The following is a 16,758-nucleotide window of genomic DNA, read 5'->3' as shown; positions in this document are numbered from 1 at the left end:
CCTAGCAAGGCATGCTGCCCAGCAAAGGAGCCGAGCCTTTAGAAATACATGGACTCCCTCGTTGGTCAGGGACATTTCCTTGATCGTGTTGAGTTTTCATTTGTTCCTACATTGACTAACACTTGCATTCTTTTTAATTGCCAGTTCATTATATTTTGTTGTCTTTTTCCGCTACATTATGTAGTTTTCACATTAATAGAACTTTTTACACATATGGATATTATCTTTTGATGTATGGTATTTGCTCTTCTCTGTTTGTCATACGCTTTCATGTTGATTAACTCTTTATTCAACAGGATTAGAAATATTTTATTATTCTAAACTATAACTTTAAAAAATTACTTCTGAATTTGAGTAAAAGGCCCTCCTTGCCCTCCTGTCAGATTCTCAGCTCTTTGGGATGTTCTTGTGGCCATTGCATTGCAATACGGATCTTTTGAGAAAACTCATTGGGGTTTCCATAGTGAGGGCTTTAGCTTCAGCTTTCCCAGGCTGTACCTATAGAACCAGGAGCCCGATGGTACAGTGGATAAAGCACTCAGCTGCCAGCCAAAAGGTCAGTGCTTTGAACCCACCAGCCACCCCGAGGGAGAAGAACGTGACAGTCTGCTTCTGTAAAGATTTACAGCACTGAAAACCCTATGGTTTCTCTTCTCCAGGGTTGCCAATCGCCTTAGTCCAGGTTGACTAGAGAAACAAATGCACAGACACTCATATGTGTGTAATAAGCCCAGTTCAGATCAAGTCCATAAGTCTGATATTAGCACATATGCCCAATACCAGTCTGTGAATTCCTCTTCAAACTCACAGAATACATGCAAGGATACTGAGCGCAGGAAGATCCCAGGCCAATGGGTGGAAAATCTTGTGGATCCAGTGGTAGTGGAAGCATCTTAGTGCTGGTGTGGGTCTCCATGTGACTCCTCCAGCTCCAAGGCTCTGGCTGCCATCAGCATAGCTCCATGTGGCTTGTCAACAGGAATGTGTAGCAGAAAATGTGTGTCCCACCTCCAGGGAGGAAGATAGGAGTTCCCAAAATCCTCAGGAGAAGACCATGCCCACACAGAGGCCTCATTGGCTATGACCTGATTGACAAGCTAGACTCCACCCCTTCGCAAGTTGACAGGAGATAATGTAGCTGCCACACTAACCCTATGGAGCAGTTATACCCTGTGCTCCAGCATTGCTGCGAGTGGGAATCCACTCCAGGCAATACATTTGCCCCTTTGACCTTGAATCTCAAAACAAGAGGTTTCCACCCTGGTCCTCAAATTGTTGTCCTGTCAGAAAATGTTGCAAATCATGACTGGAGAGATAGCTTTTGTTGAAAGGTGAAGCAGCAAACAACTCATGATAGTTCTGAAGTCCAAGTGAGTTTTCTGCAGAGAACTGAATGCGATACCTTAAGGAAAGTTATTTTTATAATTCAGAATATGTAATGTGTGCATGTTTCTATTTGTGTATGTACACACATACATACACACCATGTGGTATTGGTATGATGGATAGATGTGAATATATTTTAAAGCATGGATATCCCTGCACAGCTATGTGTTGTGATGGGCTAAACAGTTCTTATATATAAAGTTAGGGGGTCTCATTTTTACAGCATTAAGGTTCTGAATACTTTATTGTTGGTACTTTTTCTTTGAGAATTTAGATCAGTTTTAATTCTTAATTTGCTTTTAATCATGGAGCCAACTCCCCACTTTGGGGAAAATTGACATCAACCACATTTACCATGCAATTCAAAACAATGGCATAAAATTAAACCTTAATTTTACTTACTAGCTATTTATGCTCAGACTTAAATTGTGTGTGTGTTTTGTTTGGGCTGTCATGCGTCTTATTTACACTTCTTGACTTCTGATATTTCCTTAAACTTCCCAAGAGGTGTATGCAGTAATCTTTCCCAGACAACATTTTGAGAACTTGAAGGAACATGTCTTGGTGCCTGGCCCAGCACCTGGCATATAGTTGCACTGAAGAGATATTTGATGGACGGTGCTCACCTGAATGCATGTGTTTGATCTGCAGGGTTTTTCCAAAGAAATTAAAATACCTAAAACCAAATATGTCGGCTACATCAAGGATTATGAAGGAGCCACTTTAATGGGATGCGAGCTAAATCCACGAATCCCATACACAGAATTTTCGGTCATTATTAAGAAGCAGAAGGAGGTAAGCAGACGACTGACTCGTGTTCATCTCTTTGAGCCAGGTTTAGCGGGAGGGAGTTGCTTTTTGGAGGGTTCTGGATATACAGATCTACTGTGGATCATACACTTAGTTTGTAGGATTTATCTAGATTTCTTTGAAAGTATCCTTTATCTGTCTTCTCACTCAGGCCCTATTCCAAGGAGGTTTAATACTGAAAACAAAAACACCCTAAAGCGTCCTTCCAAATCTTATCTATTTTCTTTCAAACTGATTGCCAGTGGGCATGACTGAGCTCTTCTCTCTTGATTGGCACTGTGATCCAGCCCCATCACCTGCGTGCAAGCAGACCATTTCTGTCCACAGTCCAGTTCCTCCTGTGAACTCTGATAGCTTTGAATTTAATCTACTTTTTCTGTATTCATTATTCCTTGTTTTACGGAGTTGAGGAAATGTCAAGGCATCTGTGTCTGACCTCTGGCGACACAAAGGAGATGGAAATCCAACTACCTCCCCGGCCAAGGCCAATCACCACAAGGCAGAGAGCAGACGTGTCTCCACCCTCCATCCTTCTTTATTTATTCTGACACCATCCCTCCCTCCCACAGCACTGTGCATCTGTGTGGGTCCAAAATGTGTTGCCATGCCCACCCAGAACTCACAGACAAGGCTCAGGAATATGGGGTTTATCAGGAAAGCTAACAGACTACAAAATGCTCAGGATGTAGTTCTTTTGTCTACAGTGCCTCTTCTACAGGCAGTCTAGATGCCTTTGGCTCTCCGCCTCAGCCAGGTGGTCCTTTGGCCCCTGCCTTGTTCTGTGGGACAGGAAGATCATCACTCGGCTTCATTGTCTCGGCGCTGCTCCTCTGCCACTTCAGACAGGGATCAGCTCACACACACTTTGCTGGCAGCTCTTCTTTCTCGATGGCTTCTGCTTCTGAGATAGCTGACTCTAGGATCCGGTGTGATGGCGAAACTCACCAATCCCCTAGTCAAGAGTCTTCCCCACCCTAACTTTCGTATGCCCCCCACCCCAGTCATTTGGTGGGAATGATAAAAACTATGGATAGAAGAGCCCTATTCAGCAATTTTACTTTACCACAATAGTCATTTGTCTTAATGCCTATACATCTCTCCTTTTATTTTGCAAATTCCAAAAGTTAAACTTCTAGGCATTAAGTGGTTTTTTTATTTGTAATGTGTTAGTTTTCTATGCATATGAACTAAAATAGAAGTAATAAAAGGAAAAGTTAGATTTGACTAATAGTGTTTTTAACTTCTCTAAGGCACCCTAGTGGCAGAGTGGGTTTATGTTGGGCTGCTAACCCCCAGGTCAGTAGTTCGAAACCAGCAGTCATTCTAAGGGTGAAAGATGAGGCTTTCTACTCTTGTAAAGGTTTCGTCTCAGAAACTCACAGGGGCAGTTCTCTTCTGTCCTGTAGGGTTCCTGTGAGTCAGAATTGACTCCATGGATGAGAGTTTGGGTTTTGGTTGGGAAGCCAGAAAAAATAATACCATGAAAAGAGCATTATGAGGCTTTTTTTTTTTTTTTGGCAACTCATGGTGTATTTATAAAATGAAAAACTCTCTATTGAAATCCACTTTCACTGGGGAAAAAAATAAATAAAACAAATCAATCTGTACAAAGTAAAACTGTTAGATTTCAGTAGAGCACACAGTCCATAACAAGCATCTGTTGTCCCTATATCCCAAGAGCTGCTTATCTTCCAACTTCAGAATCTTAATTGTTAGTTTCTTGTGTTGAAATTTGCTTCTCATTCCACGGCATCTTTAGCCAAGCTCTGAGTGCTTACACCTCTCGGCCTAACGGTTGGGAGCTGAGTCCGAAGCATCTGGAAAATTGGTGGTGACAGTTCGCTGTGACACTTGCCAGAACTGCTGGGGCCTCCCACACACAGCACTTGCGTTTGTCACACGGCACACACGTCCTCATGCTCCCCCTGAGCTCGTCACTCCTCACCCAGCGGAATCTCTTCAAGGAAGAATTTCTGAGCTGCGTCAGCATCTTTAAGATCTGGTAACTTGGGAAGCCCAGCTCTCTCCCTGGCAAGCTGCTGTTTCTTTCTTCGCTCTCGCAGCCTGGTCTTGAAATTAGGTTCAGTCCACCTCTCGCGGTCCAAGGAACTGCAGTACTGAAGACAAGCGCCCTGCATGTGCCAGCGGCCATGGCGCTGTTCTGCCCCACCATTATCTTCTCGACTTTGGAGTGTTGACTGCGGGGCACAAGGGGGTAATAGTGGGCCGATGAAGGAGCCCTAGAGGGGAGCAACTTCCCCTCAAATGGACGGCTTTGCTCAAACTCTAGGCTCTTGATTCAACAGATAAACTTTCTGAAGCCCAAGATCCCCTCATTGCTCCGGCCAGGTAGCTGGCCTTCAGAGGCAAGGCGTCACGGCACATGGGTTTCACTCTGCATTAGTCACTCGATTTAAGATGCTTTTCTTGATTGAAACGTGACTATAGATCATTGTTTTACATTAATGTTTGTTTGCCGATTTCTCCTAATGCACCTTCGTCCACGTTCTTAGTTACTTATCAGGCATTGCTGATGCTGACGGACTGAAAGCTGTGGGCAGTGTCTGGGCATCGTGGATGCTCACTACTAAATACTGCCTTCTATTTAGTTTTCAGGCTTCCTGTAAAAGAGAGTAAAAGGCCTTTTTTTAAATTAAAAATAAAAAATTTTGTCGCTTCTTAAAAAAAATGCCAGTTTGACCACATCTGTCCCTTTCGGATCTCATCAGTTATGTTGCCCTCACAGATAGACACTCTTTCTCAGTAAATCACACGCACGGCCATCGGGCCCATTCTGACTCACGGCCATTCTGCCGGAGTGTGGAGAACTGCCCCTGTGGGTTTCTAAGACTAACTCTCTTGGAGCAGAAAGCCTCATCTTTCTCCTGAGGAGCAATGAGTGGTTTTGAATCGCCAACCTCAAAGTTAGCAGCCCAACATGTAACCCTCTAGGCCACCGACTCAGTGAGACCGTCATTAGAACTGCTTTTTTAATATACTTGGCCTGGGCTGGGGCTCTTGAAACTTGTTAATGAGAAAAAAGGCCTTTTTTCACAGGCTTTGGGGGAGCTCTGAGGTTTGTTCACCTGGTCACCTGCACCCCACCCTAATCTTCAGGGAAAGCCGCGGTTACAGGCTGGGAAGAAGTTCTGGGTGTTCTGTGTATTGATGCCCAGGGGCTGCATTTCTGTAATTCTGGTAATGCCCTTCTCAGAGGAAAGGGCAGAACAATTGGATTTAATGCTCGAGATGACAGGGACTCTGGAGGCAGTGTGTTCTCTCGATATGAGCAGTCATTCAGAGGACTGTGTTAATGCCGCTGTAAATGGGATTGGGATCATAGAATGCTCGTGTCTTACCTGTTAAATCGCATTCATCCTTTTCTCTGTCATTTTCCCCTTCTTATGCAGACTTGATTTGGTCAGGAAAACGATTCTTCTGGTTCAGCTGTAACCACTGGCATCTTACTCTAACGCAACGTCTTCCTCTGCTTTACAGATCATTAAAAAGCTGATAGAAAGAAAACAAGCCCAGATTCGAAAAGTCTACCCTGGACTTTCGTGTTTTAGAGATGGAGTTCGACAGATTCCTGTAGAAAGCATTCCTGGAATTAGTATGTATAGACCTCCTTTTAAAAGAAAATATTGTGGTGCTGTCATGAGGCATGTTTGAAAGGATTACAAGTGCGCAGTGATTTGAAGCATGTTATTGCCCTCTGGGTCTCCATGTGTGTTTATTTTCAATTGTCTAAGGAGGCTGCAAAGGAAACCGTTTATCTGACTTTGTCTTACTTCTCAATGCAAGCAAACCAGAGTGCAAATGACTGACCCCTGTGTGTGTGTGTGTGTAATCTATTAATCTCCACTGTTTGTTGAGAACCTGGTGTTGATAGCACAGTGCTCGGGACCACTTTAGAAGGAAGGCGAATCCTACATTTATAAATGGAAAAATTGAATTTCAGAAAGGCAATGTCACTTAACCTTACCTGGCAAGTAGCCCGTCAGTTGTGAGGAAGCAAGGAGCAGCTTCATTCAGGCAGACATCCTTGCCCCTGGCATCTTGCTAGTGCTTAACATCTCTATGCCACCGCGGTTTCAGGCTCTGTAAAATGAGTTTGGCTAAATGAGTTTCTCAGAACTTGAAGAAGAAGAAGAAAGATTGCGTGCCAAGTGTGATGGCAATCATAAGATTTAAAACCAACTCTCCAGTAAGATGGTAAGGCCACCTGGGGCCCCACTGATGGAGTGCCCAGCTGCCTACTGAAAGAGAAGTCAGTGGGCTGGACCCAGCAGCCACTCGCGATGCCAGAACAGACCCAGCAACCTGCTCCTGTACAATTTTCAACAACCCATTGCTGTTGAGCTTTTCCCAGCTCCTGGAGACGCTTTAGGACAGAGAAGCGCGGCCCTGCCCTGTCTCCAAAGCTGTTGTCTCTACAGACTGTGACTGCCCCAACTTTCCCCCATGGGAAGTTCGAGCTGCTGACCTTTCCGATAGCAGCTGAGCACTTAAGCACTGCACTAGCAGGGCTTGCTCTGAAAAGACGACCGACTGGGAGACGCGGCGCTACAGCTCTACCCTGTCCTGTGAGGGTCGACACGGGTTCAACTCTGTGAGCCGGTTCGCTGCGTGCGCACTTGAGCCAGACATCCTTCTCTTTGTTACATGCTAATCTAACGGGAGAACATGACCGAATTCTATTCCAGTTATTGAGGTCACTTTATTGGGGGCTCATGCAGCTCTTATCACATCCATGCATTTATCCATCGTGTCAGGCCCATTTCTACGTATGTTGCCATCATCATTTTCCATTTTCTTTCTGCTTGAGCCCTTGGTATCAGCTCCTCATTTTTTTCCCTTTCCGCCACCACCCTCCCTCCCTTCCTCATGAACCCTTGATCATTTATAAATTATTATTTTTTTCAACATCACTTAATTTTTTTTTTAATCACTTAATTTTTAAGAGTTCGACTTTACAGGTCGAGGCACAAGAGGTTAAGGAACTCACCCAGGCTAAGTTAGATTTCAAGGGGAAAGCAGGAGATCAAATCCAGGTCTGTCAGATCCACGGCTGTGGCCTCTTCTGGCCACACAAAACCATCTCTTATCACAACCAGTGTCTTCGCCAAATAAAATAGAGACCAGGACAGAACTCGTCTCACCAAAAACAACAGCTTAATTCTTTTACATGGAGACTAGCAAACACTGCCGTTGAAAAATGCAGATGCAAACTGCACAAACCCACAGTACCAAAACAGACTATTTTTTTAAATGCTTTCCTCAATCAGGTTGAAGTGCCTCTTAAAAATACACACACACACACACACACACAAACCCCACTGACATATAAGGTGCTGTTATCAGTCTTGGAGATGCGTCCTATTGTTAGCAACACTAGAGAGCAACTGCCACCAGTTTCAGTCTTCTTGCAGAAATCGACTTGTATTGAGGCCTGGGCTGTAATTCATTGCATTTAAAATTCAGTAGTAACGATGTTATTCTCTTGACCAAATGCAGTTCTCACTCAGTCTTTAATTTCATTGACATCTAGGAGAGACAGGCTGGAAACCAAGCGGAAGAGAAAAAAGGTAAGCCCAGTGGATGAGAGGATGTTAATGGAAGAAGGGCAACTTTTTCTCGGCAACTTTTGAGGAAAAAAGGACAAACTAAGTGATCATAATCTCCAGCATAACATGTGGAGTAGCAGTTGCCCTAAAATGTTCTGGGATGAGTCCAGTGTTAGGTTTTCATAAGAACGAGCCGTATAGGAGTCAGCTGACGGCTGGGTGAAAAACTAACTGTGCTTGGTGGTTCACTCTTCTTTCAGCAAAGAGCCCAAAGACCCCGACCAGCTTTACAGCACGCTCAAGAGCATCCTCCAGCAGGTGAAGGTGGGTGTTCTCGGTTCACACCTCACATGCAAACGTTCTGAGATAATTGTATATATGGAATTTCCATATTAGCTACTCATCTGTTGTCTTTTCTTTACCCAAGAGCCACCAGAGCGCCTGGCCCTTCATGGAACCTGTGAAAAGAACCGAAGCTCCGGGATATTATGAAGTTATAAGGTTCCCCATGGGTATGTCGTCAATCTTGTCTACGTACAGAGTTCCAGCTTGCTGGGTGGCGGGCAGAGCAAATGGTTGCCCAGGTGGACTTGTCCTGTCCGATTGTATGGTAGACTGTTTATGACTGGTGGTGGTATTCCACTGCCCATGGAGGGCAAGAACGTCAGAGGAGATGGCCAAGGGGAAGGGGTATATATGTGCCAGAATGCCTTTATCTGTTCTTCTTCTGAGGGCGTTTCAGGTTGCTTCCCTCTTCCTGTGAGTGTGTGAATAGTACTGTGATGAACGTGGATGCGTCTGTGTGCGTCATGACTGTTAGCATATGTAGTTTCCACGGTGCTTGTATGTACCCACCAGCCGTGAGTGAGGGTCCCGATCTCTCCAGAGCTTCTCTAGCATTTATTTGCTTTTGTACTTGACTGTTTATTGGTATAAGGTGATATCTCATGTTTGCTCTGATTTACATCTCCCAGACGGTTAGTGATTATGAGCATTTCTTCATGTGTGGTTGGCCAGTAGAATGTCCTCTTTGGCGAATCATCTATTCATCTATTTGCCCCCCTTTTATTGGGTTGCCAGTCTTTTTCTAAATGAGATGTCGCAGTGTCCTGTAGATGTTAGGGATTAGTCCCTTATCTGTTGTGTCCTTTGTCAAAGATTTCTTCCCCACTCAGTGAGTTCTGTTTTTCCTCTGTTGATGAAGTCTTTTGATGTACATTATGTCTTATTTTCAGTAGGTTCCAGTCATCTATTTTGTCTTCTACTGTGTATTTCCTTCATTATATTAGATAGTATACCCATGCCCAGCAATAGGGCCCTTTAGTTAGTACCTGTTTTCTCAGGGGTGGTCATTAGAGTTGTGAGATTTAAATCTAGGATCTTGGATCCAGTTTGAGTTAGTTTGTATGCATGGGATGAAGGATGGCGACTGTTTTATTCTTGTACAGATAGGAACCTAACTTTGCAAGCAGCATTCGGTGGAGAGAGACTCTCTTTCCCCTTTAATGTTTTCTACCGCTTTGTCAAAACTCAGTTGTATGTAGGCAGATGAAGTTATTCCTGGGTTTTCTGTTCTGTTCCATGGGTCCATGTACCGTATACACTCGAGTATAAGCCTACCCAAATATCAGCGGAGGCACCTAATTTTACCACAAAAACTGCATTGAACATGTGCTGAAAACACTCGGCTGATCCTCGGGTATGTACAGCATGTATCACTATACCAGTGTCAGCTGTTGTAACTATTATGACTGTGCACTTGCTTTTGAGGCCCAGAAGCGAGAAGCCTCCTCCTTTGGTCTTCTTCCGAAGTTCTTTGCTAATCCCTCGACTCTTCCCTCTCCCTGCCGCATAAATGTTTTGTGTTGATCATGATCTCTTCCATATAATTCTGAATGAATAGTTAACAGTAGTCAGTTATTCCCACTCACCTACTCATCATTGGTAAACTATTGAGCTTCTTTGTTATGAATAGGAGTTTAGACCAGATGACCAATCATGGTCTTTTAAATTAAAATGACCAGGATTTTATACCCAAACTCCCATATAAGAATGAACATAAACACGCATATGAATTTCTCTTATGCCAAGGCATAGGTATGATGAAAATATCATCAAATCGATGGTGTAGATTCCTTCCCAAGTCTCACTTTCATCAGCCAGCATTTAAAAGGAGTCAATGATTGCTAATCTTTTTTTTTTTCCTTCCCGGACAGATCTGAAAACCATGAGTGAACGCCTCAAGAACAGGTACTACGTGTCTAAGAAATTATTCATGGCGGACTTACAGCGGGTCTTCACCAACTGCAAAGAGTACAATCCCCCAGAGAGTGAATACTACAAATGTGCCAATATCCTGGAGAAATTCTTCTTCAGTAAAATTAAGGAAGCTGGGTTAATTGACAAGTGATTCACCGCCTCGTCCCCCCAAAACCCCGCTTCTTAGAAGCTCATCAAGCAGTGTGCCTAAAACAAGGATGGTTGAGTTTGACAAAGATTTGGATATAATGTATTGATGTGAGTGTAATAATTAGCACTTTTGAAAAACAAACAAACAAACCTCCTCTTAGATTTACAGATATGTATTTAAATTGAAGTCATAGAACATTTTTAATTTTATGGAATAGATTTTAATCTATTTACTACTATTAATGTAACATTTCTATGGCATGTCCATTACCAGAATATTCAATAATAGTGCATCAGGGGTTTCCTCAAAGCCTGTGTCTGAGGAAGATGCACATAGTTCAAAGATTTGGGGGACTCCAGAAACATTTTCAGACCGTGAATGTTTTTCTTTTTTCTTAATGGAGTGTGAGAGTTTATCTGTATTGTTTCCTGAATGATTTTAAGGAAGGAGATACATGGTAAAAAAGAAACCCGTAAAAGGTGAATGAAGTAAGTGGTGGTTGAAGTCTCATTACAGACTTATATATATATTAAAAAAGAAACAAAAACACTCAGCTAGATGAGGTGCTTTGAGCAGTTCTGAAAAATGCAGTTCTGAAAAAGCAACTGCTTTGATTCCTAAGAAAGGAATTCTAAATAATGCAAACTTTTTTTGTAAGCATCTGGTTTTAAAAATAATTCTATCTACCTAAAAGAACCTTCTGAGCACATAACCACTACGTTCGTAATTATTTTCTCTGCACAAATAGGTGATGTCATTTTTGACTGTGCTTATGCAGGACGTGAGTTCCAAAAGGTAATTTCCAGGGTCATAAACACTGGAAACACTTGAGATTGAATCCTCATGCTTTAATACCTACCGGTAGGTAGGTGGAAATACCTGTTAGCTGTAGATATAAAATCAGGGGAATCCTTGTACTCAATGAAGAGCCCTCCACCCCCTTTTTGTGATGCATACAACCCCAAGGATAATATATGTATGCATAGTTCCCCATGCAGCTCCCCTTTTAACTCATTGTGTGAGGTAACTTAAATGCCCAGTTAGGTTTACTCTTGGTATTTTCACACCAACATTGGTAGAGACACCCAGAGTCTGTCCCTCGACAATCCACTGTACAGCCTCTATTACCCTACTTTGGGAGTACAGTTTAGGGCTGTTTTATTTTCTAATTACACTACGTAGAAAAATGGGACTCTTGTCATCTCAACTCGGGGAAAAAAAAAACAACGCGTAAAGAAACATGAATGAAGGCCATCTTGCTGGTCTTGACACTAATTTTTATGATGCAAATTTATAAGCAGATTTTTGTAAAAAGACTAGCTTTTCAAAGTGTATTTAACTTGATGTTTTATATCAGCCTAAATACATTAAAATGATTATTAATAGTCACTATAACCAATTGCCAGAAAGAATGCGTGAGAAGCAAGGGGAGGGGGGAGGGAACCAACAACTTGCAAATGACTGTTAAGTGGAAAGTGTGGGTTTTGCTATGGAAGGGATATTCTGAATGCTTAACTGAAAAAAAAAAAAGAATAGAGACTCAACTTTTTAAAATAGAAGCAGCCACCTTGAGTGGCATCTAGATTTCTAATGAAGAGTTATGATACAGTTTGGATTCAGTATCTTGGCCAGGTATCTGCCAAAGCATCTGTCCAGCTTTGTATCCTGTGAAAGTTTGTTATTTTCTGGGTAGACATTCTTATAGAGTTATTGTCTTTAAAATCAGATGGTCACTTCTATATTGAAAGCATTTTTATGTTTTCTAATTTAAAAATTAATATTTTCTTATAGATATTGTGCAATAAAGCTGAAGTAGGATGTGTGGTTTTTGCAGATGCTTTAACAGCGGATAAAATTTTACATTTGTAAAATTAATATATTGTACTGGTACAAAATAGTTTTAAATTATATTTTAAAAAGCTCCCAATCTGGTGGTGTAATTTTTCTTCTTCAAGCTGGTTCACGTTAAATGTATGATATGGTTGATGGCTAGAAGCATTTCACTGAGGATGCCTTAACATCGTTGCTTCTATGAGAAGTTATCTAAGAAGACACAGCCCATCAGTGAGAGATTCTTCAAAACGAGAAACACATACCATCCCTCTAGAGTACTGAGTCCCAAACTTGTTGGTCTATTGATTCCTTTTCAGAAAAAAAAAAAGTTATTCAGCACCCACTGGCAATTAAAACCTTTTGTAGCATGGCCCGTAATCCAGGATGAAGTTTAGGTATCTGCGTTTACAGCTTCCCTGCCAGGAGCATTCCAGCGCCCACCAGGGGTCAGTATTGCTGACTTTAGGAAACCAGCTACAGCAGTGATTCTCAACCTTCATACTGTTCCTCGTGTTGTAGTGACTCCCCAACAATAAAATTATTTTCGTTGTTACTTCATAACTGTAATTTTGCTTGCAGTTATGACTCAGGCGACCCCTATGAAAGGGTAGTTTGACCCCCAAAGGGATCGTGACCCTCAAGTTGAGAACTGGTGGTAGAACCATCCCCTGTGTCTCGCGTGCCCTTGCCTATATACAACAAAGCAAGCAAACAAAAACTTCTCTGAAGAGAAGAGTGTTGTTGGTTTCAAAATCAAAAGAAGCTATATTTTCTTTTGGGGCCTAGGTTTTCCACATTGGCCCTGTGAAATAAATGAACTAAGAGAGGGACAGAGAAAACTCTCGTGAGTTTAGAATGTAACTCAGAAATGATATTTATAAGAAAGAGAATATAGTATGTCCTCCTGGGACTTGAGAGGATCCAATAATAAAACGCACCTCTTTCCTCTATTGAATTTGAACCAACTGAGAAATCAAAAGAATATGCCATTTGATGGTCACATTATCAGCCTTGTGAGGTTTATTAAGAAAGTTAACAGGTTACAACACAGGGTCAGAAATGCTTAGACCACAGTTCCTTGGTCAGGACAAACCCTTTCCAGCCATGCCCATGGGAAAGCCCCTCTCTCGTTGGGCACTCAGCCTGCATGGTGACTTGCGTCCCAGTGCACTCCTTGCACTAGCTGCCTACATACGGTTTTCTTTCACTTTCCGCCTTTTGGCATCTCTGTAGCTGTGCTGAGTAGTGAGACCTGGGGAACTGCACTAACACCTTGACAAATTTCGCTTCCTCCTCCTGGATCCTGCATCTGACTTGCCTCCATCTGACCTCCAGTTGGTTTGTGGGACTTGAGTCATTGGTCTGTCATCTGTCCCAATTTGTCATAACGGAGTGAGGCATTTCCTCGATGGTTCATGAATTTGGTGCAATATTGCAGTGAGTGGTAGAACCCTAAGATAGGAGATCAGAGACGGAGGAGGAGCGTCAGTAGTTTATATCAGAGATGATGAACTATTAACAGCCTTCAGGAAAGGATGAACATTGGGGACCTCTTTAGTAGACACCGAAAATGGGCCAGCCTTTTGCTGACCCTTCTGAAAGAAATGATCCTCGCAGTGGCTGTGTGGTAATAAGTTTCATTCAGAAGAATTAATACTGGCCTGGTCCCAAGGAGTTGGGAGATTAAAGATGTCCCAAGTGTCCTACACTCCTAAGATGTCATTTCACTCCATTTCCCCCGACTCTTTCCTTGAGTATATTCCTCCATGTCCCTGGGTTCTGCAGTTCCCTGCAATGTCTCACAAACTGAAAAAAGAAACACCTGCCATCGAGTCATTGCTGGTGCCCCCTCTCTGTGGGTTTCTGAGACTGTAACTGTTAACGAGCGTACAAAGGCCTGTCTTCTTCCCTTGGAGTGGCTGGCAGTTCCGAACTGCCAATTTTGTGGAACGCAGCCCAATGCCTAACCCCTATACCACCAGGGTTCCTGCCGTGGCACTCAGAAACTCACAGCACCTTTGGGAAATGGGTTACTGGGACTGTGAGTGCCGTTCATACCTAAACCTGCAGGTAAGACTGAGGCAGGCCGATGCCTGGGCCAGACAGAGCCAGAGACCAGACACTTCTAAAAGTTCCAGCCAGTCCTGCTTCTACCAACACCAGCCAGGGAACCGGTGACCAAAGGGTAAGCATGGTGGATATGTAGTTTTATCTTTCAGCTGACTGTACCCCAAGGACCACAAAGTCAATTTAAGTCACATCCTTTAGTAGAGTCTGAAGGTACATTCCACCGTAACCCTGTAACAGAGCTACCCCCCAAATGGGATTAAGCCAGCAAACTCTGCTAGAAGGCTACGTGAAGTAATTGCCTACAGCTCGGCTGGGTGTTCTTTTCCGTATTTTATGTGTCATGGCTCACTTGACCCTCAATACTGCAGTGAGAATGCTGAGAGAATAATGACATTAAAATCTCCACTTTTCACTTTTGTTCTGATACCGCTGTCACACCAGCATTTTTTTTCCCCTTCTGATCCTGGAGCTAGGTCACGTTTCACCAGCAACACGGTGGGCCTCTGGATTGCTAGACTGGCCCTGAACTTCAAATGCTTGCCGAGAGTTTGGGAGTCGCCAGGACTCCCCTCACATCTGACCTGCTCACTACAAATTTTGGGTTTCCCCACTACCCCTTGAGAAGAGTGGGAAGTGTGGGTCCTGCATGTCCCTCACTTCCAACCTTGGAGTGGGGTAATTCACTGCAAGAACTCACAGAAAGTGCTGAATGTGTGGCTAGAGCTTTACTGTAAGGGATTCCATTTAGGATCCAGGTAAGGAAGAGTTAAATCAGGTAAAGTATGGGGTAGTTCCCAACACAGCTTCTGTGTGTCAGGGATGGCACCTTCCTAAGAGTATATGACTGTCCCCAATTAGGAAGAGCATGGAAGAGAGTCTGTGTCCAGGTTGTGGAGAGAGGATTTTGGCCCTGTCATCCTGGTCATTGAGAGGTGGTCTGAGAAACTGAGATCCGTCAGATTAGCTAGCCTCCACTGCAGGCACCGAGTGGCACAGTGTTCGGGATGGCCGACAGCCCCCATTGAAGAGACTTAAGCCATAAGGGAAGATGTTCCAAGGTTTAGAGATTATTCCCTGGGAGTCAAGGATACAATGCCTATTCCTTGGGGAAAGTTACCATAAACCCAACAGGTCCAGAAATACAACTATTTTAGTCAGACTCAGATATGGATTCAGAATGAACTGTTCTTAAATGCTGAAATACCAACATTGTATCGAAAGAGTCTTTGTCCAAGTTTGCTGCAGCTTGAAATCTCCGCTTAGTAGGGCCACAACATGGGGTCTATTCCTTTCCAAATCTTTAATATTCAATTAAGAGTTTTCATCCTTGTGTACATTTGTTGAGCCACCCCCTTTGTGTAAAATAACTCGATTGTCTGCTTTCAAGACCAAAACCTACTGGTTGAGAGGAAATGTAAAGGGTGACAATACAAATTCGTGAATTCACTAGAGTTGATAGAGGGCTGATGGAGGAAGCATCGCGGGGATTAAGTTGGAAGGAGTCATGAAGCACAGACTTGAACAGTCCTGGAGGACTCCTGGAAGTTAAGTTTATGTAGGTGCATCATGATAAAGGTGCCCTTCTCGGCCGAAGGGCAGACATTGGATGGCTAATGACAAGCAGGCGGAGTATCACATCAAAGAGGGGTCACTGCAGTGGCGCGCGCCCATGAACATCAACCCCCAAAGGAACCCTCTGCCACAGAGTTGATTCAGGCTCCTGACCCGACTGGACATGGACAGAGCAGAATTTACCTCAACAGTGTTTTCAAGCCTGTAAGGCCTTGACTTTGACATCTTTCTTCCATAGAGTAGCTGAGTAGCTGGTGGATTTGAACTGCTGACCTGGCTCGCAGCTGAGTGCTAAACTACACACACACACACACACACACACACACACACACACACACACACACACACTTCCATCCGAAACAGAATACCTTGTCACCCTAGGCCCTATCCATTGGGAATTTTTGGAGCGCACAGAATGACAGTGCTGCTTGTTGCCTGTCGTCAATACATGGGGACTCATCGTGACCCCATATGATGGAGGAAAGCCACCCCATTAGTGTTTCTGATCACATCACTGCTGTCGTCTTAACTGGAGCAGCTCGGCAAGGCTCCCTCCCAAACTGTGTGTTTGGAAGTCCAACCTTTCAGTTAGCAGTTGGGGGCTTAACCATGGTGCCAACAGAGCCCCTAGTGCAGTACGAGGAGGCTGGAAACTGGAAGACTCAACCCCGTGAAGGAGAACTAGGGATCGGCGGAAGGAAATGAAGTATACACTGCTGCAGGGTGAGTGAGCATTCAACCAACCAAACCCACTGCTATCGGTTGATGCTGGCTCAATGAAACCCTGAGGGCAGGACAGAACTGCCTTGGTGGTAACCGCTGATGGGAGTGGAAAGCCCTGTCTTTCTCCGAGGATCGGGCGGTATTTTCAAACTTGCTGGCCTTGCTGGTGGCACCAGCCCGACTTAGTACCAGGATGCCACCAGGGTGCCTGCACTTGCTCATATCCTGAAATCAGCACGGTTGAAGGTAAACCGAGAGGAGGGCAGGCAGAGAAGCTGTGGACTGAGAAACGGGAGAGGCGGCAAAGAACCTAAGAAGGGGGGGGGGGGATCCAACATGACAGGAGGGAAAGGAACGGAGGGAGGGGCATGGGATGGGGCAGGGTCG

At 43.8% G+C, this 16,758-nt stretch overlaps 1 protein-coding gene and 1 pseudogene across 1 annotated transcript in view; one reads left to right on the top strand and one right to left on the bottom strand.

Moving 5' to 3' along the window:
- KAT2B (lysine acetyltransferase 2B) overlaps positions 1 to 11,706 on the top strand; it is a 102,059-nt gene extending 90,353 nt beyond the window's left edge. Inside the window, exons 13-18 of the mRNA XM_075547170.1 lie at positions 2,038 to 2,181; positions 5,695 to 5,809; positions 7,748 to 7,784; positions 8,024 to 8,087; positions 8,191 to 8,275; positions 9,980 to 11,706. Coding sequence (XP_075403285.1) covers positions 2,038 to 2,181; positions 5,695 to 5,809; positions 7,748 to 7,784; positions 8,024 to 8,087; positions 8,191 to 8,275; positions 9,980 to 10,173 — 639 coding nt within the window. The 3' untranslated portion in view covers positions 10,174 to 11,706. The remainder of the gene's footprint in view (positions 1 to 2,037; positions 2,182 to 5,694; positions 5,810 to 7,747; positions 7,785 to 8,023; positions 8,088 to 8,190; positions 8,276 to 9,979) is intronic.
- LOC142447252 (mitochondrial import receptor subunit TOM20 homolog) lies at positions 3,936 to 4,369 on the bottom strand (annotated as a pseudogene).
- Positions 11,707 to 16,758: the final 5,052 nt, after the last annotated feature.

Source organism: Tenrec ecaudatus, chromosome 4 (genome assembly GCF_050624435.1).
Source record: "Tenrec ecaudatus isolate mTenEca1 chromosome 4, mTenEca1.hap1, whole genome shotgun sequence".
Taxonomy (NCBI): Eukaryota; Metazoa; Chordata; class Mammalia; order Afrosoricida; family Tenrecidae; genus Tenrec; species Tenrec ecaudatus.
The sequence above is the reverse complement of the archived record's forward strand: the minus strand, read 5'-3'. Positions and strand labels throughout refer to the sequence as shown.